Here is a 24492-nt window from a genome sequence, read left to right as displayed (position 1 = left end):
AATGTAATCTCTAGCTCTATTAATTTTTCCTTCTGCTTTCTTACTTAGCCAGTACATTTTCTTTGCAAAATGAAACAACTTCCAGAAGAGAAATTCACGAAACTGTTAAAAAACAGCGTGTAGTTGATTATGTAGAAAATTAACATGAGGAAATCCTGGTTCAAATTCTGTTTGGAGAGAAGATTATTAAACAGAGTGTTTCCTGTACTTGGAGAACAGTCTATGTCTGATTGTAGCATAGAAGGATCAGAAAAAAAAATCAATATTTTCTCCAGCCATCCTTTACAGAGATCATAAAAAAATTAATGTGTGCTTCAAGCATTCCCTGACCTGGTTCTGTAGGGCAAGTAAGCAAAAGAATACCAGTAGAAACTAAGTGTGAGCTAGTTGCATAGCTTTTAAGCCTGGTGAGGACTTAGATGCTCGTGATTTAGATTTATATATATTTATCATGGTAGACAATTTAAACACTTGGAGAACTCCACAAATGAAATCTTAAGAGCTGACCAATTATAAATGCTTTCATACTTAAATTACAATTTAAAAGTATTTTAGGATCTATGTTTTGATCTTGCCTATCCTTCCTGTTATGATGTAACACGTAGGGGCAACTTCTGCCACCTTCAGGTCACTTTACATAACACATAAATGATGTCTCTTCCACGTGGGAGAGTCCCTATCATCAGAAAATTTGCTAAGCTTTGGATTTCGGCAGAGCTACCAGCATCTGCCATTGCAAGAACAATAAATGGGTTATACATTGATAATTGACTAAATGTATCAGTAGTCTGAAACTGCCTGATCCAGCTAATTTGAGAATGACCTCATTCAAGATTAAAATGAGAAAATAATGTAAGACAATTCTATCGTTTGATTAATTAAGCAGTATGAAAAATGATTGCTTGAAATATATACAGAAAATTCTAGTACTTAGGAAATAATCAGTGTTGAAAATCTACTAAACTCAGCAGTCCTTCAGTAAGGCCTTAAACCTGCAGTCCTCATTTAGCAGACCAAAACTGCCTCTGTATGACATTTTGTGAAACTGAAGGTTTTTGTTCATTTAAAATACCAAAGCACACATTATGAAAGCTAAAACTTGTATTAATCTATGTTGAAAAGCATTTGATCTCATTGCAGTAGCTGTGTATGTATGTGTGTATTAGAGGAATGTGTCAGTTTAAGATAATTATAAAAACTCATCTCCCTTTTTGGGACCAACGTTTCCATTGTGAAAAAGGCAGATCCTATAAAGGCTCATAAGAGCATTTTGCTTTTCACTATATAAACCAATATCACAGAACCACAGAATCACAGTATGGCCAGGGTTGGAAGGGACCTCAAGGATCATGAATCTCCACCCCCCCGCCACGTGCATATATACTGCAATTTTGCAAATTGTTCATCCAAACAAGAAGAGCTAGAACTTTATTAGCTGTGGAGCTCTCCCATTTATTTGTAGACTATTGCCTTTAAAGTCAGTTGTGACAAGAATACAAGATCTGATATAAGAAAAAATTCCAGCAGTGTAAATGGGAACATAAATACAAATATATATCAATACAAGCATATGTATATAAATACAAAACAATTCTATTTATATATAAGTCTAAACCCAAACACAAAACTGCTACTAGCAAAACCTGATTGTAATAACATTTCCTGAAAAGTTTTTGCAAACTAGGTGAAGTTAGGAAAAAAGTCCAGAAGCAGCAATTGAACAATTTTACAAGAAGTAACATTTATTCACTGTAGCTGCTGTTCCTTTGCTCAAGAAAAGGAACAACCAAAAAAAGCACTCAAAATATTTGTCTGATTATTAAGGGTTTGATCCCATGCTGATTACTCTTACTTTTCTTTAAAGTCACAGGAGCTGCCTGCCTTCCAATATAATTGGTGTTTTATAGTCATAACTGTAAGATTTACAGCAATTGAAATGATTTTAAATACTTTGTCATTTCTATTCAGCGATTGAGACCTTGGTGTACTGATGGACAGTGGGCTGAATGTGAGCCAGCAGTGTGCCCAGGTGGTCAAGAAGACCAATGGCATCCTGGCTTGTATCAGGAATGGTGTGGTAAGCAGAACTAGGGAAGTAATCATGCCCCTGTACTCAGCACTGGTGAGGCCCCACCTCGAGTACTGTGTTCAGTTTTGGGCACCTCAGTACAGAAAAGACACTGAGGTGCTGGAGCAGGCCCAAAGAAGGGCAAGAAGGCTGGTGAAGGGCTTAGAGAATATGCCTTATGGAGAGAGACTGAAGGAACTGGGGCTGTTCAGTCTGGGGAAAAGGAGGCTGAGGGGAGACCTTATTGCTCACTTCAAACACCTGAAAGCTGATGGCAACAAGAATGGGGTTCATCTCTTGGGTGACAGGTGACAGGATGAGAGGAAATGGCCTCAAGCTGCACCAGGGTAAGTTTAGTTTGGTTATCAGGAAACACTTCATTACAAAAATAATTTTTAAGCACGGGAATAGGCTCCCCAGGGAGGTGGTTGAGTCACCATCCCTGGATGTGTTTAAGAACCATTTGGATGCGGTGCTGAGGAACAGGATGTAGCGGAGGGTTGTTAGTTAGGGTAGTATGGTTGGGTTGTGGTTGGAGCCGATGATCTTTAAGGTCTTTCCAACCTGAGCAATTCTGTGATTCTGCAATTCTATGCTTATTTCACCACGCAACTTTTTCAGATTACCAGCCTCTAAGATTATTTTTTTCCAGAGAGGCTGTCTTGTGGCTGGATGGCTGTTTTATAACATTGGGGTCTTTTTCTTCTTTCCAAAATTATGGAAATATTACATATCAGCTACAGAACTGTGCTTTTCTTAGAATGATAAAATTAATAAATTATTTAGATTAAGGAAAAAGAGTAATTTTCCTTCTGCTTAGTAACTTTGTTTTGCTGTATTTCAGGAATTTGAAGCAAAATTGAGAGAATGGGATGAGGAAAAGACAATCTTCCAAAATCATCTCATGTGTTTAGAAGCTCAGCAAAAATTATTGTCTGAGAAATGTGGTTCGTTTCAGGTAAAATTCCTACCTTCCTTCTTCAGAAGGAGGTGGAGAATTAAATGAGCTGTTTGCTCAGTTTGAGTTATTTTAATCTATGTTTTGAAATCTAAACACTCCTAAGCTTATAGCAAATGTAAAAATAATATGGACACATTATTTTAAGTAAGAAAGATCCATACTGAAAGATACTGATACATGCAGTTATTTTAATTTTTTTTTTCTTATGTAATACAAATAAATCTCACAATGAAAACTATGATATTTCCTCTGAAGATAACTGTAAAAAGCAATGCATGTTCCTTTTTAATTTTTCAGGTATATTGTGGACTTAGATTTATTGTCTGTGCTATTTACTAACATATGTAGGTTGCTCTGAAAGTAATGTCTTATTCGTTTCCATGGAAGTTGCAACAGATACAAAGAGAACAATAACACTGTTGATAGAGCAAATTCTCAGCTGCAGAACACTATTTTTCAACATATTCACCACCATTAGCTCTGCATTTTTGCCAGGCACAAAGATGAGCCTGCACGCCAGACTTGTGAATGTCTGCACCAGCAGAGGTGAGCTGCTGTCACTGTTGCCACTGCAGTGACGTACCACCCACTGCTTCACTGTGATCAGATCCACTGTTTGGTCTCCAGAAACATTCAGTAAGCATTAATGAATGTCAATGTGGAATTTTTTCCGCACTGAGAAATTGAATTTCACACCTCCAAACTTCCATGTCAGTCTCCATTTTGTCAGACTGCCATTCTGCTGCTCATCTGTCACATGGCAACAAAATCTGACAGAATATTGGCAGGAAATTTCAACCTCTACTGCCATCCTACCAATATTCAACTCTGACACTGTGGGTCAACAGAACAAAAACAGGAGGCATTACTTGCAGAGCGGTCCTTGTACAATAATTGTGATGACAAGTTATGAAATTTAACTTCCACTGTAGATAGAACATCTCACTCCTGTTTGGTCAAAATATGAAGCTCCCTCAAATCTGAGATATCGCCTCACTATTTGAGGATCATAAATGAACATTAACTTCATTTATACAAAAAACAGGATCCCTCTGTGCTGTTCCAAAAGCTCACTTAGATGTGTTTGTTGGATTACTGATACGTTTTTGATCATAGTTTTCATCTTTCAGTTACCACTCAGTCCATTCTTGGTTCTGTGATCCATTTTTTACTTGCCAGTTCACCTAGTTCTTTATTGTATTTATTATATAGCCTAGTTGTACAGAATATTTTTTACTGTGTTAAATATTTCCATTCTAGAACAAAGAATACATTTAATGATTTCTTGATGACCTATTGTGCTCTTAAAAAAAATTTAAAGAAATAACTTAAATATTATTTGGGCTACAAAATAGCTCAAAATGAAGCATTGGGAAGCCAATTACATTGCTCAGTGGTAATGCTCTTTTCCAATGGGACTAAGCTCATTGAATCTTAATCTGGTGAAACATGTTCTTAATGATTCCTACGAGACTCTTTACCCATATCCACTATTTCCAAGAATGACAGTTACATTTCATTTACAGATGTGGAAAGCATTCTTTTGCTGTTACTGAGCTTTCATACAAATGGCTGAAAAAAAAATGTCTTTGACTTGACAAATCCATTGGCTGGTGTATGTTAAGTTGATTGTAAATTAGACAAGTCGAAGTAGAGTACTCAAGATGATCATCCACATTTTTCTGTCAAAGGTCAGATAGCTATCATCAGTGAACTCTCTTTGAAGACAGCTTTCATCACAACTGTAACATCATACGAGTAACATCAGGCTAGTTTATTAATAAGTTTGATGGATTGTTTCTAAAGCATCAATAGGTTCTGCATCTTTGGTCCAAATTCTCATCTGTAAGGTTTTTGATTTCCAGAATCAAAACTTTTATTTCACAGGATGCTTTGACATCTTTGCTTGTCAAACTCCATAACTTAGATGTTGGGGACCTTAATCTGTTAGCCACATACATTAGATTTACTTGCCAACTTATATAGGCTTTTTATTTAATATGCAGCCTGTGGTCCATTTCATCCAGCACAAGTTAAGAGAACACAATCAACGAAATCAGAAGGGGTCCAAAGAAAGAATTCCTTTTCGCAGTTGTTATCAAGGAAATAAAACATATTTTTATTAGCAGCACTACTTATTTTTTATTTAAATTTTCCTGCTCAACTTGATCTCTTCACATGATATACGGTTTGCAGGTTATTGGTGTCATTTTTCAGCTAATTCTGAATTTCAGTCTTCTGAAAGATTAGTGCTGCTGTGTCCAAGTGGAAGGATCTGTATGGACAATTTTTTAAACAGTTACCATAGTGATTGTGGTTCTTCACACTGCCTATGAATTCACAAATACCACCAGTACCTATTTTCTGAAGTTTTCTTTTTAGAATTATTTAATGAGTACAAGAAATTGAAGAAACTGAGTGGACTACAAGACTGTTTCCAGAGATGCTGAATGTGCAAATGATTTTTCCACAAGATTAACAATAATGATTAAAAAAAATACAGTTACTGCAGTAACTGAGCTACAAACTGCATGCTACTCACCTTTTAGTCAAAGGTTAATGCCAATCCTGAGGCATACACACACATCTCCTACTGAGTTCATTATATCGAAGAGAAACATTTCTCTCAAATCATTTTTTATAGGTAACTGCTTTGAGTAGGTCATCATAATCACCTTTTCACTTGTGAGGATAATTAATATCAAAGTGCGAGGGAAATACACAACAGAGAAAAATTGTTGAAAAAATTCTGTACTCTGGTAAGTTTTAGAAATGTTATTCTCACTGAACATGATGAACTTGAGGCTAAGGAAAGGAAGTGTCTTTTAGAATAGTGATACAAACCTTTCCAAAGGTGCCATCTTTTCTAAGCAAGTCCTGATGAAGAAAATGGAAATTAGCTTAATCACTTCAGTAGAACTGTTTGGACCTGAAAATTTAGATGTAATTATTGAATTTCATTAAAAATATTTTATTGTTTTATGGAAGCGAACTCAGAGTTATCAATTCCAGATAAGCAATAAGGAACAAAACCAGGAAGAGATTGTTAAATATGGCCAACCTGAAAGAGAAAAGGATGGGTTAATTGTTGAAAAGCTAACAGCAGCAGTTAATGAAATGACAATAAGCAGGAATAGATTAGAAGAGGAAAATCTGAAACTCTATGAGGATCTAAAAATGTTCCAAAGCTGGTGCCAGGCAATAATACATCTTGTTTTCCATAAATGTTGTGGAGCATTATTTTGGAGCGTTATTTTAATAGGACTATACTTTAAAAAGTAGTTCTAGGATGCCTATATACAAGATCTGTACAGTTGTTTTTTGTATATTCTTTGCAGAAACACGGAATGAGCTGTGAGCAGTCAATTTTTTGAGTAAGATGTGAAAAACATTTGATATGCAGTAGTGTATCTTATTCTTGTCTATTTATCTCGATTTTTATAATTTTCCTCTCCCTGTAGCACCATAGAGTGAATTATCTTAATTCACTTGGCTCCTTGTATAAAAATTATTTGTACTGAATGCCTTTATCTGGTTTACATCTTGTTGCACAAAGTGCCTTTTACATACTAAATAAGTAGATATAAAAGTCTATGGTATAGTTTATTGTTCTAAGAATATTCTTCAGTGCAATGAATGTCTAGGCTGGCAGCATTGACGCATGAGATTTTATCCTATCTCTAGCTTAACATTTTTCTGCTCCTTTATGGAGACAGCTGCTTGTGCCTCTTCCTTTGATCATAATCTATGGATTCTTACAAGACCGAGATAAGATACCACAGAATCATAGAATGTCTTGAGTTGGAAGGGACTCCAGAGATCATCAAGTTCCAACCCCCTGCCACTTGCAGGGTTGCCAACTGCTAGATCTAATACTGGATCAGGCTGCCCAGGGCCCCATCCAGCCTGGCCTTAAACACCTCCAGGGATGGAGCATTCATAATCTTTCTGGGAAACCTGTTCCAGCACCTCACCTCTCTCTCAGTAAAAATCTTCCTCCTGATACCTAATCTAAATCGCCACTCCTTTAGTTTAAAACCATTCTCCCTTGTCCTGTCACAGTCTACTCTTGTAAAAAGCTGGTTTTCCTCATGTTTATAAACTCCCTTCAAATATTGGAATGCCACAATGAGGTCTCCCCTCAGCCTTCTCTTTTCCAGGCTGAACAAGGCCAGGTTGTTCAACCTGTCCTTGTAGGGGAGGTGCTCCAGTCCTTGAAATATCTTTGTGGCCCTCCTCCAAAATCTCTGCATCTTAACTGTTTTGGGGGCCCCAGATTTGGATGCAGTACTCCAGCTGAGGCCTCACAAAGGCAGAGTAGAGGGGGACAATCACCTCCCTTGTCCTGCTGGCCACTCATCTTCTGCTGGAACCCAGGATATCATTGGCTTTCCAGGCTGCAGGCACTTCTGTCTCAGGTTGTTTTTCATCAGCCGGGGCCCCTAAGTCCTTCTCAGCAGGCCTAGTCTCAAGGAGGTTTTCTCACAGTTTGTATACATATCTGGGATTATTTCAGCCCAAGTGCAGAGCCTTGCACTTTGTTGAACCTCACTATATTCACAAAGGCCCAACTTCTCGAGTTTATCAAAGCCTTCTCAATGGCATCCCTTCCTTCTGCTGTATCAACTGCACCAGTCACAGAATCACAGAATCACAGAATCACAGAATCACCCGGGTTGGAAGGGACCCCAAGGATCATGTAGTTCCAACCCCCCTGCCTAGCAGGGCCACCAAACAGCTTGGTGTGACCAGTAAACTTACTGAGGGTGCACTCAATCCCATCATCTATGTCACTGATAAATATGTTAAAGAATACTAGACCCAAGACAGTCCCCTGGGGATCAGTGCTCATTACTGGCCTCCACCTGGACATAGAGCCATTGGCTACCACCTTCTGGCTGCAACTTTCCAACCAGTTCCCTATCCACTGAATTGTCCACTGTTCAAGCCTGTGTGTCTCCAATTTAGAGAGAAGGTTGTGGTGGGTGACCTTGTCAAAGACCTTGCAGAAGGCCAGGTAGGTGACACTGGTCACCTTCTCTTTGTCCATCAGTGCTATCACTCCATCATAGAAAGCCTACAGATTGATCTGGAACGACCTTCCTTTGGTGCAGCCCTGTTGGCTGTCTCAGATCACCTGCTTGTCTCTGATGTGCCATAACTGTCTTGAGAATATATGAAATACTAATCAATAAGAGATTTCAGGATCCTTTCTGCACACTCTTCCATTGTCCTTAATTGCTAGAAATTTCTCAAGATCCAACTTGTTCTGGGCTAATTCTTGGTGTAAGCTAATTCTTTTGATATTATAATGTAGATATTCTTGCACATTCAGCTTATTTCATATTTTGTTTTTAATTTAAAGGCATCGATCATCCTTTGTACAACTTACTGAGCAATCAGAAAATAAAAATGCTGATTTATTACTACACGCACAGAGTCAACAAAGCCAACGAGAAGTGCTAAGCAAGGTACTTCATACTGTTAAGTGTTTCAAGATCTTACGCTGCAATCTGGGATTTTGAAAACTGAAAGCGAAGTATTGGCCGTAATAATTCTTGTTATTTTTGGTAGAGTCATTACTGAAGGCAATAATCAAGTCTGTAACTATAGTCGTGGTTGTTTTCATGTCATACATTCTACAGTGCTGTTGATGACAAATTTACAACAGTAAATCATCATAGAAAGCCTACAGATTGATCTGGAACGACCTTCCTTTGGTGCAGCCCTGTTGGCTGTCTCAGATCACCTGCTTGTCTCTGATGTGCCTTAACATATCTTCCAGGAGAATCTGTTCGTGATCTTCCAGGGCACAGAGGTGAGGCTCACCAGCCTGTAGTTCCCCAGGTCTTCCTTTTCTTGTAAATGAGAGTGATATTTCTCTTTTTCCAGTTCCCAGGGACTTCATCTGACAGCTACAGCTTTTCAAATATAATAGAGAGCATCACAGCAACCACATCAGCCAGCTCTCTCAGGACGCTGGGCTGCATGTTGTCTGGCCCTATGAACTTGTACGCATTCAGACTCATGAGTTGGTCTTGGACTTGTTCCACCAGTGCTGTTTGGGGGAGTTTGCTCCCTCAGTGGGGAGTTTTCTGCCTCATATCTTCAGCCTTTTTATTAGCAAAGATTGAAACAGATCAATAATAAGATTTTAACTTCTATTTTTTTTTCCAGTAACATGATTTTACTTATTAATCTAAGCACTTCAATATTCAGGACTATATTGAGTGGCCTATAGAGAATTTATCTGGAGAAAAATAAATCTGTGATTCTGTTGGACTGGATGATCTTGAAGGTCTTTTCCAACCCTGGAGATTCTGTGAAGACCATCTATTTTTCTTAACTTCATTTAACTTCAGTTACAATATACTTCACAGTAATTAAGACATATGATGGAGATTTATTTCAGGTATTGTCAGAACAACCAGATCCTGCATATGTGATGTTTATACATTTGATTTGCACGTTAGTTCCCCAAGTCACTGGACTGTATGCAAGTTGTCGGTATGCAAGCAAAAAGACCTGCTTTGGGGAATGTGAAAAGGTTGCCACAAACAGTAGTTGGATTAGAATATATTTGGAGCAGGGGGAGCAAGTTAATAAGGGACACAGGAAGAGTCAATGGCAGCATGCTGCATCCTTCTTTAAGAAAATCTTCAAGGAAATGTTTTTTAGGGACATCCATACAAGAGAGCAGGAAGTGCAGGATCTGTCATGAGCCTGAAGGAGCAGGCAAGTGAGCATATGAACTCTGGATGGAGGACGAGGGCAGTTGGATGTGGGTTGGGTGAAGGAAGGAGGAGGAGATGGGAGTCTTGGTGGAGATGAGACTGATTTCCATGGCAGCTAGCCTGGGAGTGTGCCTCACACATCTTCCATGCCTGTGACTACTTTATGTATGCTTCCACCTGTTTCTTTCATACTATTGGTTAGAAAGAATAGCAACCTGAATGGAAGGCTGTGTCGGCTGCCAGATTAAGATTTGTCGGCTGTGAAGAAAACATGAATTTAAGAAGATCCAAATTGAGACTAAAGAGTATTTCTCAATCTCATGAACTGTTTGACAAACTCTGTTGCAACTGTACATGAGAGGCAGCTTGAGAACATCACACAAGAGATTTGGTTCTTGGAAAGTCGGCGTTAAGTCAGACAGTGGACACCAATTTATATAGAAATACAGCATATAACTGAAACAGTTTTGAGCAGAGTTGGAAAACAAAAGCTGATCACAAAAGTTTTGAGTCTTCCTTTTGATATCAAACATGGCAATCTTTTTCTCAAAATAAAAGAGAACGTTTGGTGAATTTTTCAACTTCAAAGTCTCTGAAAAAAGTAATATTGAATTGGATATTTTCTAAACAAAACCTTATGCTTTCATTTTCGTTTTGGTATTTTTTACTAAATGCAGTAAATGGTACCATCTAATTTTATTTTTTTTTAAATGATGTGTGAAACTCCTGACCTGAAGTTTTGTACTGCTGTGGCTGCTGTTATTGCTGGTATTACTACGTTTCACAGGAGGAAATACAACTTCTGTAAGTGTGCATGGAGACTGCAGTGTGCCACAGGTTATTTGACTTCCACTACAACTGTGAAGCATTCCCCTTATCCACTGCATAAACAAATCAGAGGTGTACACACTCACACCTTAAATTAATGTACTATGTACCAGTTGTGGCTATCTCTTGGATGTTAAAGTCATTAAGATGATCATAAGCAAGTTCCTGCTGACAATTTTAAAAATTCATTAAGCTTTAGTTTGCTAGAATATGCCCAGACTTGCATTTCCAAGTTTAAAAAGCTATCTCAGGCTTAATTTAACACAGGATTTGATGAATGAATCTGTCCATACAATCCCCATAAAAAAAAACAAAAATGCTTCATATCTGTCTTTGGCAGCTCTTTCAGCCAGAGGAAAACCCCGGGCTTCTTGGAAGGAAGGTCATTCTAATATGAAACCACCTTAATTTATTACTGTTCTCATAGATGACTGTTGGCTTTAATTGACATTGAAATAAGCTTTCTCTATCCCCAAAGTTTTAATCTTTTCTTTGTACCTTCTCCACATACTCTCCATATTTAAATGTTTTCATGATTGAAGATGATTTTCACTGATGAAGCCAATGTGCTTAGCCTGCTTCTTCAGAAAGTAAAGCATGTGAGCTCCCATAAGAGGTTACTATAAACACAAACACAAATGAGGTGACTGCTCAAGGCAAAGTGCACTTTCATCATGTGGCAAAAGTGAGGGGACGAATCTCTGTTAGGACTGGAAACCTACTGACACAGCTGGATCTTAGAGGATCTTAAAGGATCTGTCCATTGTAAGGAAGTTTTCACTACCCTGCGGAGATCTCACATCTTTCACCATCTCACCACTACATCAGCTATTGCAATGGATTTACCGGAAGCAGAAAGACCAATATTTTCAGAAAAATACTTTCTATCAATTTTTAAAAACCAAGTTAATTAAGTTTGATTTTCAATGTCAAAGTAATACGACTGATTGTGCAGATATTTGGTCGTTAAAATCCATTGCTCTCTTACTCAGGGAGAAGTATATCAGCCAGCACACGCTGTGTAAGGCATGTGTTTAGCATTACTGAAGTCATTGATCTCATAGGAACCAGGCTGATTTTATATCTATATGTCTGGAAAAACCTATTCTGTCTAAAATTCTCTTTGTGAGGGCATTCTTTCTTCACTTCTCGTCCCATGTGTCTCCACGCCAACAGTAATATTGTTTTTGTCAAGTACCTGTATGTGTTAAATACTCTATAAACCCACTGAAAGCACTTATTCAACTGCAGTTGGAGTGATCTTGCATTGCCAGCTTTAACAAATGGCCTCTTTTCTTTCACAAACATGCAGAGATTTGCCTGCCTCTACATCTGTATTCAAACTAGAACTCTGGTTTCAGATGTTATTTTGCACTGAGCTGACAGAAATTTAAGCCTCAACTGTGAAATTTGTCTCAAGTGAAGGCATGGGATCCATATCAAAGCACCTAAATGTAGGTGGCATGTTTCTCCAAGATAGCAAACAGCCCCAGCAATCTTATGGATTACAGCAGAAAGTGGAGTTTCTGTAAATAATCGGTGGTTTTGGGGGCTGGGTGGGGAGGAGATGTCATTTCACTGTGTGAAAGATACCATAACTGTAGGCACCCAAGTCTGACAGTTCTGCTTTTACTGAAGTAAGCTGCAACATAACTGTAATAACTGTTATTGAACACGTAGGAAACCAGTTCTGGAGGGGAAAAAAAAAAAGAAAGAAAGATCACATAGACTTTACTGTGGGTTTACAGAAGAAATTAGTTCCAAAAAGGTCAGAACGCAAAATGGAAAACAAAAATAAAACAAAGCCTGTGGTTTTATTACTCATAGCGTCTGTCTTCAGCTGTGGCGGTGCTTTTTCACTGCGCCCTTCAGAAAAATAATAAGCAGAATGGACTTTAAAACAGGCCAAAAATATATAAATCATTCTCCCATGCCCTGAAAAGCAGAAGAATATTTATTTAAATGAAAAGCAGGAAAGAAAGGAGAATAATTTTAGGTGATCTGGAAAACTGGAGGACTCGGTAAATGTTCTCAGGCAGTTTTATCTTCAAATACAAAAACAAAAATTATAGTAGCCTACTTAAAATGTGCTGTCCTACAGCATTCGGAGTATCTTAGTCACTGCAAATTTATAATCAAAGAAAAGTGCATTCTTGCTTAGTTCTCCTTATGTCCATTTATGGAGTCCTCAGTCTCACGTTGCAGGCCCAGTGTGCTTATGGATTAGCAGAGTTCATTAAGACTGCACAGCCATCCTCTCCCAGAACCGAATGTTTGAACTGATGTCAGAAAATGATGGTGTGAACATTCTGCAGACAGCACTGCCCTTTCACTGTGCTTGGCAAATTCTTCCTTTTCTATTAGAAATAAAAGCAGGATCTAGCAGCAGTGCGTATCCTTAGATATTCATAATAATTGTAAGGTAGTGGTAGAGAACTGGATCTTTAAAAACTTTTGTACGTGCATTTCAGGTTTGTGAAATGTTTTAGAATCTTTTCAATGATAGGATCATTTCAAACAGCTCTCGTGTTTAAGTATAGTGGTTGCCTCCCAAGAGTGAAATTTCTTTTATTTTCATAAGGATGGAGCTCAGTACAGTGGCATTTTCTACTATTTCCAGGAAAATTGTAGCAGAAATACAGTAAAATCTGAAAGAATTGATTTTTTTTTTCATTTTCCAGTATATCGTACAAGTAAAGATGCAATTGAAAATTAGTCTAATTCAGCAGACATCTGGGTAAGATAGTGTCAAAATTTTCTGCTCTTTAATCAATGTGGTTTCAGAATCATTCAGTTATCTGTCAGGAGAAGATATTTCAAAGGGAAAGCAAAGAGCTTGCTTTGCGTTGAGTTGCAATTAACCATAAAAGTGTTTGCTTGACAGAACTACAAATGAATACAGATGCATGCTTTTACATCCATGTTACATCCCCTGTAAGAAGGATAAAAGAGTTACAGAACACTACAATAAGGGGCTTAAAATTCCCAAGTTTCCCTTGTTGTTACAAAAGCATGTTCTTGTGCACCTAAAAAAATGCATACAGATGGATATAAATTAAGGTTGCAGTAAAGAGGCAGCTAGTTTCCTAGACTAGCTTTTTTTTTTAATTGATTTAAAAATTTATTCTAACTACTCAAACACAGTTGTTTATATTAGATCAAAATTGACTAATTATCCAAATAACAAATAATAGGCTTTGTTTCCCATCTCATTTGTACTTTAATATTTTATTTTTAGTATTTGTGTGGCTAATTTCAGTCTCTTTCCCATCGTACTGAAGCAAGTTTGTGGTTTAGATCTTATCCTGAAAAATTATACGGCAAGGTTACTCAGCTTAAGTTGCAATTAAAAGGTTTAAATCAGAGTGATTTAAGTGGGAGCTGAAGCAAAGTGTGCACCCTCAGACATTCACATGAACTTCACTGGAAAGCTGCTAAACTTGTGCAGGTATGCCTTGATGCCTTGATGTGTGAAACAGTTTGAACAGTTTGAGCAACCAGAATTTCACAAACAAACCCAAAGGCATGGTTTTGCTGTGATAGCCTTCACTTTTAACTGCTCTTCATATTTTGATTTGGAATTTTTACTGCTATTTTAGAGCTTTCCAAAATGAAGATGAAAGGCATGTGAAACTTAACAGACTGCCATATTCGCAGCCAGCGGATACCATAGAAACTGTAGTCCTACTGCACAAGGCCAAGGTTCTATCAGTGGTTCCAAAAGCACTTTATCTTATCACTTGACAGAGGTCATGAGATGGAACTAGATGATAAGTCTCCATCACTAGCAACAGAGCATCCTTTGTGTTTTGGTGGACTGCTTCCTGAAAAAGGCAGAACGGGCATTTTATTGAGCCATGCTTACGATGCAGAAGAAATCAAGTTATCACTAAGTAACTGTTTCTCTGTATTCTCAGAGATCCTTCTGTGGACCAGATGCAATCTTGGAGGAGCCAAAGTTTAGATTACCTCAGTTGTCATTATTGTTTATTCAATGTCAGCCCAGCAAAAATGAAAATACCTTATCCTAACATAAGTGCAGTTTTTTCTGAATATTAGACATCCCCTATTGGGCCGTATTCTGTCCATTAACAGTGATGATAATTACTTGCCATTATGTGACTGTGGGACAGACTTCTATGTTAGCTCATTGCCATTTGTATGGGAGTACTCTGCTTCATATTCCCTTCTGCAGGGGTGCTGTGCTTTAAGTCTGTTTCCATAATACCTGCAAACTTACACCTCACATGCTGTTAGACTGATTGGGTTTCTACAGCATGTGATTGGTGGGTGAAATTAGAAGAACTGTAACAGCTATTTTCCATGCGTGAGCTGTTGTATTCAGAAAGGAACAGAAATAACTGCTGTATTCCTTATTTTTCTTGAAATGAAATGGTGCAAAATTCTTTCTTTCAGTCTTCACGGGATGCAGATCTTCAGAGGGTGCAGATTAGCAAAATCCATGAAAAGTGGGATACATCCCAGTTTGCCTATGGCAAATTCTTAAGCAAAGCTTTCCAGAATTCTTTGAATTTTATACTCTTCCTTAGTATCTTTTATTCTTCCTTACCCACTATAAGCCACTTTTTTTTCCACTTGAAAATTCAGCATTCATTTTCCAGATCTCAAATTGTGTGATCACAGCGAATTTTTACAGAACTAATGGGTTAATGAGGAGTGGACTGTAGCCATCTCCCTGTCCAACTGTGATGAGGAGATCCTGAACTGCGTGTGGCTGAGTCATCTCAAGAGAAGAAAATGAAAGACTGTAATTCAGCATTTACTGGGAAGAAGTAGGCAATATTCTTGCCATTCCACGCAGTAATTAGGGTGGAAGAGGCATCATGACCCCAGGTCATCTTAAAGCAGGTTGCAGTGACCGTACTGCTGTTCAGAGAAGTGCACACACCCTTTCCTGTCAGCTGCCTGGCTGCTGGAGTCTCACTGCAGGTGGGCAGCAGCTCAGTGATGGCCTGCCTGAGGAACAGCTACAGCAGTGCAGCCCTTCAGTGTCTGTGCTCCCAGCTGCTGTGTCCCAGTAGTCAGAGAACAGGGAGGGAACCGCACAGTCCTGAATGTCTGACCTCACTTCCGTTTTTATTTTCTTATGTTTTGTGTAAATGTTAAGTACATGACTTTTAGTTTCTCGTGGATTGGAAGTTTTCCTCTTTAAACTGCTAGGAGCAAAAGGAATTGTTTGAACTTTTTCAGGAAAGTCTGATAAGCACCAGTCCTCATCCTCTGTTCTGTCAGAAGAGTCAGAGACAGCAGGGCTCAAAGCTTCTGTTTCCAGCCAGGCCACGGCCATTCTGACACAGTTTTGCAATCTGCAGGGAAACTGTTACCCAGCTGGCACTCAGGACAGGGTTGATGCCAAGACAATTGACTAGGTGATGAGGAAAATACTTGCCAGAAGATGTGTGGGCAAGGTACAAATTAAACTTTTAAGTAAAACTCTCATATGGAGTTTTATGTCCAAATCAGAGGGATCCAAGCAGGTAAAAGTTCAGAAGATCAACAAAATTGATCATTCAGACTGACTGATACTACAGCTTTAGAGGCAAGACAAGTCAACTGTTACTCTAGAGTTCTTTGTTTGAATGGAAAGCCACTGCATGATGAAACAAGGAGGAAAAAATACAGCGTATTGTAAATCAGGGTTCTTTGGCAGATTTTTCAGAACTGATGTTTCATGTAATTCAGATCTCCAGTATATTCAAAATTTCTTCTTCTTAAGAATATTGTAGCACTAATTGAAGACATCAGAACAAGGGTGATGTCCTGAAACCTACAAAAATTACTCTTTTAGTATTTAGAGAAGTGAGAAAATAGTCACTCAGGCTTTTGACAAAGACCTGTATCTCCTCTCCCACGAGAGAATCTGTGAACAACCTTAATGAACAGTGCACTGAAGTCACTGTCCTTTCACATTCCTACTTAGAGGTTACAGAAAACCACTCCTGCCTTTAAACTAGAATGCTCTGCTAGGATTCACTGAAAATTTCCAGAAACTCAGAATGTATTGTTTCCAGGCTTTCTAAATTGAAATAGATGTTCTTTGCCTGAACAGTACGTTATGGTGTGTTCTTCTACGGAAATGAACAACTGCACAAAATGGCCACTCGAACCATTCCCAGTCTCTGGGAAGACAATTCAATAGAACAGTCCAATCTCCAGCATAAGGTTTAATCTTTTGCATTGAAAAAAAAAAAGAAAAATAGCCAATAAGTTTCTGTGCAGTTTCAGAATAGTCCATTTTTCATAATTTCTCTCTATTAGCCGGAGCAAGCTGTTCTGTACATTGTGCTCTCCAATCTGGATCTTTGACTTTTAGTCACAAATACTTTGTCATGTTTCTCTTGGTGGACATACATTGTGTGCTCTTGCTTTCAAGACTTGGTATAAGACAAGAAAGGCTGTAGCATTAGGAAACTTTTTAACTTTAAGGATGGGAAATTACTTTTGAGTAAATTGAATGGAAAGGTATGGAAATTCTAGCATTGGACATTATTGGGAATGATTTTGACTGTCTTGGTCCTACCATGGTTCATGCTGCTCACTTTTCAGGTGTGTAGATGCTTGAATGTTTAGGTCCTCCAAATGCCTTCCTCAGTGGCTTGATGATATCCTAGGCATCTTGATTTTTATTTTCATATACAAGCAGAAGCACATTTTTCTTAGAAGACTGCATCTCTACCTGCTGTCTAAGGTGTATCACAGTGTAGGGTTGGAGGAAACTAGCCCAAGAGGCCTCCAGACATAGCCACAATGAGGCTAAAATTAGCCAGACCAATTCCTAGGCTTGTTGTTGTAAGAACTTTCCTGGGAAGCTGAAGGGACTAAACATGTGAAGAGTCTGGAAGCATGACTTGACTTCTAAATGTAAGACTATCCCAAACATCAGTGCTTTCATTTACCCTGCTTAATGAGCAGCCAAGAAAGTAGGCACAACTCACAGGGCAAGAAAGAGATTGACTCTAGACAAATTAATTAGGCGCTCTGTGAGTGAGAATAGACCTGGCTTTCTGGAGTGCTTCTGCCCAGCAATCCAGTTAACTTTGAGTTGTTCTTGTCTAAGGAAAAGATATATTTAACACATCCCATGTGGAGATTCACATCTTTATCAAATTTTGCTTCACTGCCAGCAAACAATGAGGCAAAACGGTGATTCTCATTACTGGTCTACACCAAGGAAATATGGGGTCAGCTGACACATGAGTAATGAAAAAGCAGAGTCCTTGTTGCCTATCTACCCAAAAAGTTAGGTCGAAATCTTAGCAATGGTCCCATTTCTGTACAGCATACAGTTAGGAAACTGAAAGACAAAAAAAGAAGTGTTATCTGAGGAAAACAAATTCAAAAATGAAGACGGAGTCTCTCCTGACACGTGGGTTAAAGCAATTTCTTTATGGTTTTCCTTCCTCAGGCACAGAAAGCAAAGATAATACAGAACAGAGTGAAAAAACAGATCAGAACCTTGGAAAACAAAGCTTACTTGCTAACAAGAAATTTTGCCTTTTAGACCTGCTTAAACACAACCTTCTCACAAAGTGCATAAAAACAGTGCATTAGGGATCTATCTAAAATGATAGCAATGTCTTACCCCCGGGATACTAAGGTGTAAGGAACCATCATCTGCTTGTTCTGAGTGATAAACGTTCTTCCCTCAACGCTGAGTAAATTCACAAATGTCTCATTTGGGGCTTACATTGTGTTTCAAGAAAGCACATCAGAGTAAGTACCAGTTGAAGCCAAGGACACCAGTATTTTATCAATGGCTTGAGCATGAGATCCATGTGTTTCTCATGACAAAACAGCAACTGTAAACATTGTTAGAAGGAATTTCTCATAACTTGAGATAACATTTCTGAAGGCTAATACTCATATCAGTCTGCTGTTGGAAGGGGTTTATTTGCTCAGTATTGATTTCAGAGGTGTTTCTTTAAGAGAAGCCTCCATCCAGAGTGTCTTCTTCGTAATGCAAAAGCTTTCTTGAAATACTTCAAAATAGCACTGTGAACTCTATCACTGAGCCCAAACTTCACAAGGAAATAGCCCATGAGAGTAGCAGAAAGAATGTGCTTGTGTCCATGGTACTCAAATTCTCAGGGAAAACTCCTTGTACAAAATCATGTTGATTTGTGAGTGGGAAATCCTGTACATGTTTATAAGGAAAAAGGTGACAGAAGGTGATTTTCCTCCAGTTTCTCAAGCACTGGAAGATCAATGCTTGTGCAAGGATTCATAGAATGCTGTGGAACAAGGGGATTCAATACCTCTAGGTTGTTCCTTCCTATGTAGCAAATCACGTCACTTTCTTCCCCACCCTGCTAAAACACTACTTTGGAGGCACTAGGAATAGGAAAATTCTGCTTTATCTGTGAATTTCATTTGAGGAGCTGTGCATGTCCAGAAAGCCTGGCTACAAGGTACAAGGTGGTATTACATCCAGTATACAGTATTTATTTCTGACCATCATTTACTCGCTATAGTTTGAAAAGTAAAGGAGTTTCCTTTAGGAAATCCCTAAACTTCATATCAAGGTCTGCTGCAAACAGTTTGAATGAACAGTGCTGTAAAGTCTTTCTGTTATGTAGTTTGCATCTTTTGGCCTGAAAAAGAGCAGATTTAAACCAAGCCAAAAGCAAAGACTGAATCTGCCTGTAATTGCTGCAGAAATAGGGAATATGTCATTCTGATACAATGGATCTTAGAGTAAAAATGTGCAGGTATGACAGAGCTGACATTTTGCACAAAATATTTGGATATTGAAATCATTTGGAGCCATTCCTATCTGACGTATCGACAGATAACTCTCCATTTTACATTCTAGGAAAAACAAAACCAGACATTCTAGACTAATAATTCTATCAGTTACTAAAATATTTTTTACATACAGTTTAATTAGGATAATAAATTTTAATAATCTTTCTCAATTCATAGCCATATAAAGACAGAAAATTACCTTCCTCTTAGTCAGTATTACAGTAAACTACAAAGCTGCTTGGAGTTAACTGTTAAAAATGCATGCCATAAAGTTGTAATTATCTACACAAATAAACACTGAAGTTATTTAAAGCATCGTGATTTCATTTGAAAGAGGTTTCTTTTATGAAGACATTCCAATGAACAGATCTTAAATATTAGCAAAAAGAATGGACAGAAATTGCTTCTTACATGTTTAGAACTGATTCCAGCTTCAGCAAAGACTTATTCATGTCTTCTCCTAAGTTCCATGACAACCACTTCAAAACTGATTTTCCTATGTTTTATGCTTCAGTCTGCTAAATCCCCATTAAATGGAAAAAAGATTTTTCGGTGACCTACTCATAGTTTGGTACATTCTCCAAAATATCAGGCCTTGATGTTAATGGCACTGAAATGAGAACAGATTTTCTTCCTTTCCTCAGAAAGGATCTCATGAGGTGGAAGAGAATCAAGAGAGAAAATTACAGGAGGCTATCAGCAGTACCCAACACAGGTTACATTCTGCAGTTCCAAAGGACAAGTTATTGTCCTCTGTCCTGGCCTAAATTACACAAGTGACTGATGTGACCTTTAGCTGATCCAAACTTTGGAGGTTCTGAAGCAGCATAATTCTGCCTAACAGGATATTTACATTTTCAGTGGAAAATCTACAGCCTAATGTTGTGAATGAATGTCAGAGGTGTTGAAACGCATTCAGATGATGTTACTTAGGCACCTGAACACATTTTAAAACATATGTTCAGAGTTATGTCTTTTTTGAGAGATATGAAGAATTACAGGGTTATTAGCTGCTCTGTGCACAGATGTTTTACGTTTAACAATTGATAATGCAGGCATGTTGTTGTACTTGCTGCTGTTTGCTAACCATGGCTTTCTATGCACGTCTTAGTCTTCTCCTGAGACATCCTTCCCTGCAACAACACAGAAGTTCCTTCAAGAGGAAGAGAAACCTACCAAAGAGTTGGAAGAATGTTTGAATTCACACCTTGAAGAACTGTAAGGACTTTCTGAAAACATGCTTCAAAAATACACCGGGCTTCAGCAAAGTAAGCATGCTTAAGCTAATCACACAACAGAGAAAATAAAACCACGTTTAATTACTGAAGAGTTTCTTAGTGTTGGAAATATCCACATAATTTTGTGAGGACAGCATCTCTCATAAAAGCAGATTTTATTCGTGATTGCAGTGGTGGGCGTCCCGCAAGCAGGAGCGCACCTATGGACGCAGCATGACAGCCTTTATACCCTGCTTTCTCCCCTTGCCCCCCCCCTCCCCTGTTTCCCCACTGGCTGGGTACACCAGGATCACAATCTTATCAGAAGGTTGACATCTGTTATTGACAGGGGGCGGGGGGGGGTGATGCCAGGCCTTCCGAAGTCTTTTCAGGCACTTCCTCGCACTTCCTCAGGCATGCCATGACTGTTCTCTGGTTTGATCTCGTGCAGGACATTCTTGCAGTGTGTGTGACAAAATATGCATACGTACACCTATGTACAGAGTGTGCATTCCTGGGGAAGGTTCATCTAAAGGAGAAGTGATGTAAACTATCAGAGGTCTTCCCCAAGTTACGTAGAAGGACTCCCAAAAAGAAATATGATAGCGGAGATCATGAAATATCATGACCTGACTATATTATAAAACACTTCCCTAGACATATTGCAAAATATGCCGTTTTCTTTTGCATAGTTAAATCAAGAGCCTGTTGCAGCGCTGTACATTAAGTAAGACATTTTCAATTCTGTGGTGTATGAGGGCTAGTAAGTGGAATTACTTCCTTGCAAATACAGTCAGCCAAGAGAAATTCTCTAAATTGCACAGAGCAGGAATTATAAGGGCTTTTAGCTGTGTCATAGCTCCTAGCATTAAGAGCTTATCTGTGCTCTGGTTATTCTTGGCTATACAAGTAACCCTTGGGACTCCTGAAATGAGAAGTTTGAGCTTTTGATTTCTTACACTGTAAAGCCATGCACACTGTCGAGGAGCACAAGCAGACAAAGCACAAAGCTACTTTGAAGCCACCTCTATTACCTCTTTTTGCAGACCTACAGATTTTACCTGGACAGAGTCTGATCACAGGTGCTTTCTGTGCTGTACATTAATACTTAAGATTTTTAAATCCCATCTTCAAAAGCACCTTCAAAAGCTTTTGATACTGAATTGGCTTGTCGTTTAACCACACTGGAATATAGAAGAGCCTTCTACTTCTGATGACTTGTGATGAGTCTTAAGAAATGGCCTAAATTCCTTATATTTTTTCTCCAACATGGGAAAACATTCTAAAACTGAATAGAGCTAATTCGAGTCCATATGCTAGAAGACTGCACAATGTTGAGATTCCATTTATTTGCAATTCAAACTGGATTCTATTGCTGTGTAAGCGAAACAAATTACAGACAGTGTTGATGAACCACCAATTTCAGTGAAAGAGATACTGAAGAAGTGCTTTCCAGCATGTACTGCTGCCAACTGCCTGGAAAAATCTGGATAAAAATAATGCCAGACTGTCAAACAGCTCCAGTGTGAGTAAAACAGTGTTATTGATATTCAAGACCACAGCAAAATGTAAATTGTCTTTGCAAGAGATATTTCCTTTATGACAAAATTCACTACATCACACACAAAATACCAAGATTTTAAATACCAGTTTGCCATAAGATGAGTAATGAAGATGAGGGAATCAAAGATTCTTTACAGGAAAACTCAGAAAAATTGCTAGACTCAGCTGGAGGAACGAAGAGTGAATAAAAAGATAATGAAAGGACATTTGAGCAGACTAAATATATATCTGTCCTCAATTAAAGGAGAGCTGCATCTGGATTTGTTAAAAGAACTAATGAGAAAATGTAGGAACCTCTATAAATGGAGTGAAATTTTAAGATGGGAAAGATTTGCAGAAGCAGAAAGTAAAATGTCTTTCAGAAGGGCAGAAGAAAAGGACTATTAGCTGGTGAGCCAGATTGTTTTGCTGCTGCAAGGTTTAAACATGCACAGAGTCAGCGTGCTCTGGATCCCAAAGGAATGTGCCTGAGTCCAGTGAACTACCCAAGGATCCTGCTCACGATGCGAGTTTGTGTGATCATGCAGAATGAATGAAAGAAATGATCAAAAAATGAGTAAGATTTTCCTTCTGAAGCCTTTCACGATCTGGCCAAGCTCTTAAATTTGGCTAATGAAACATCAGAGTCAGTTTCAGCTTGGCTTTAGTGTAGTACCATACAGTTAACCTCTACATGAAAAGCATTGAAAACTGCAAAGCACTCGTGCCTGAACAGCCGGCTTGTTTTCACCTGCACTTCCTGCACAGAGCATATTGCACTGAAAATGTGCTGCGTGGGTACAGATTAAAGTCCTGGCTCTTAACACCTCCTTAACTGAAAGATCACCTTTCTCTTCCGTGGCCAAAATCAGCAGAAGCTGCTAATCTCTCAGCGCGCATTTGAACAAGGGCCCAACGCTGCTGCAATCAACTCAGAGCCACACCGCAGCTCTCCGAGTATGGCTGCAACAAGGCCTTGCAATCATTAACTGATGAGCAGTATTTCTGAACGAGAGAAGATGGTGTTGGTATTCATGCGGTCTTAGGAGTAAAATTCAATGCAGATGCACGTTTTAAAATTTTAAATTGATGAAATACTTTGATTGTATTAAAATGTAGAAACTTGCTTGAGCTGGTGAGAGGTCTGTTAAGGATATCCCTGAGTCCATCATGACTGAGGCAGTTTATGCACTAGACGACATTTCACATTACTGGGAAAAAAAATTAAAGAATGATGGACAGCAGAAATAATAAAGTCTGAGAATTACATCCCTGCAAACAGGGACTGGAGATGCATACATACTGCTAAAAGAATAACCGGATGGTCCAAGGCTATAAATGTCTGAAAGTACCAATAAAAATGAAAAAGAAATGAATTATTAATTGTAAGTTCTGTTGCGAGAACAAGGTGAAACGCTATGGAGCTAAGGATTAGCCAGAACATACAGAAGATTGCTCCTCTACTTTATGAAGAGCTGGCAATGCAAAATTCTTATGAGCTGCTGGACTTCTTTTATGATTTTTCAAAGCTTCACCAAAAAACATTTTTGGCTCTCAGTTGAAAGACTTGTTTTAAATAAAAGAACAATAGTTCAGAATGCCACCAGCCTTTTTTGCTGAAGGAAGAGCAGAGGTCACATACACACAGTTGCCAACGTGTTTCATCAAGGTGCAATTTTGAAATAGTTGGTGTTGGATGAGCTGCCAAGCCATTGCTGTCCAATTCACTTCCCAAAGTGTTCTCTGATGAAACAGTGGACTAGAAACGTTTAATAGTAGCACACATGAGAAGTGGTTATTCAACACATTTTCTTCTTACTTCATTTCTTACTCTCTTAAGTGTGGGAGATTTAGGAACGGAAGAATGGAATAGCAGCACTGGGACTGTGGGTGCTGTGGGACTTGCATACTCACAGGACCACTACAGCCCTGCATGCAAACAGCAGCAAACCTCACCAACACTAAAATGGACAAGCATGAGAAACCACAAGCACAGTTGTCTTGCTTTTCCAATGGGAAGACTTAAATGATAGCTTTAGCTTATCCCCTCCAGACTACAGAGTGCCTACATCTCTGTTCTCATCATAGCATGACTGCTTGTCATTCCTACTTTACCAGTGGTGTAACAGCACAGAATCAAGCCCAACAGCACTCAGTCATTCACAGCCAGGCTAAACAAAACCAGGGGCAAGGAGAAAGAAGTCATAACCATAGGCTGCCTTACGCAGGGAGCCCCAGGTGATATTGCTTCCATGGTCTGTCATGGCAGCCGTCAGGTTTGTTCTGCAGTCCACCCAGCTGTGTGCCAGGCTCCACACAGGAGCTGGTCTTGCTGCTTTCTGCCTCTGGATCTATCAAAGGTCAGACAGCAGGGTG

At 38.7% G+C, this 24492-nt stretch overlaps 1 protein-coding gene across 1 annotated transcript in view; it reads left to right on the top strand.

The window, feature by feature from the left end:
* The window catches only part of DEUP1 (deuterosome assembly protein 1), a 57885-nt gene that overhangs the window by 13218 nt on the left and 20175 nt on the right, over nucleotides 1-24492 (top strand). Inside the window, 9 exon segments of the mRNA XM_048965766.1 lie at nucleotides 2913-3026; nucleotides 6042-6227; nucleotides 8083-8147; nucleotides 8395-8500; nucleotides 13273-13328; nucleotides 14191-14225; nucleotides 14228-14329; nucleotides 14332-14498; nucleotides 20469-20625. Of these exon segments, the coding sequence (XP_048821723.1) occupies nucleotides 2913-3026; nucleotides 6042-6227; nucleotides 8083-8147; nucleotides 8395-8500; nucleotides 13273-13328; nucleotides 14191-14225; nucleotides 14228-14329; nucleotides 14332-14498; nucleotides 20469-20625 (988 nt within the window).

Source organism: Lagopus muta, chromosome 1 (assembly GCF_023343835.1).
Source record: "Lagopus muta isolate bLagMut1 chromosome 1, bLagMut1 primary, whole genome shotgun sequence".
Taxonomy (NCBI): domain Eukaryota; kingdom Metazoa; phylum Chordata; class Aves; order Galliformes; family Phasianidae; genus Lagopus; species Lagopus muta.
Note: the sequence above shows the minus strand (reverse complement) of the source record. Positions and strands in the feature narration are given on the sequence as shown.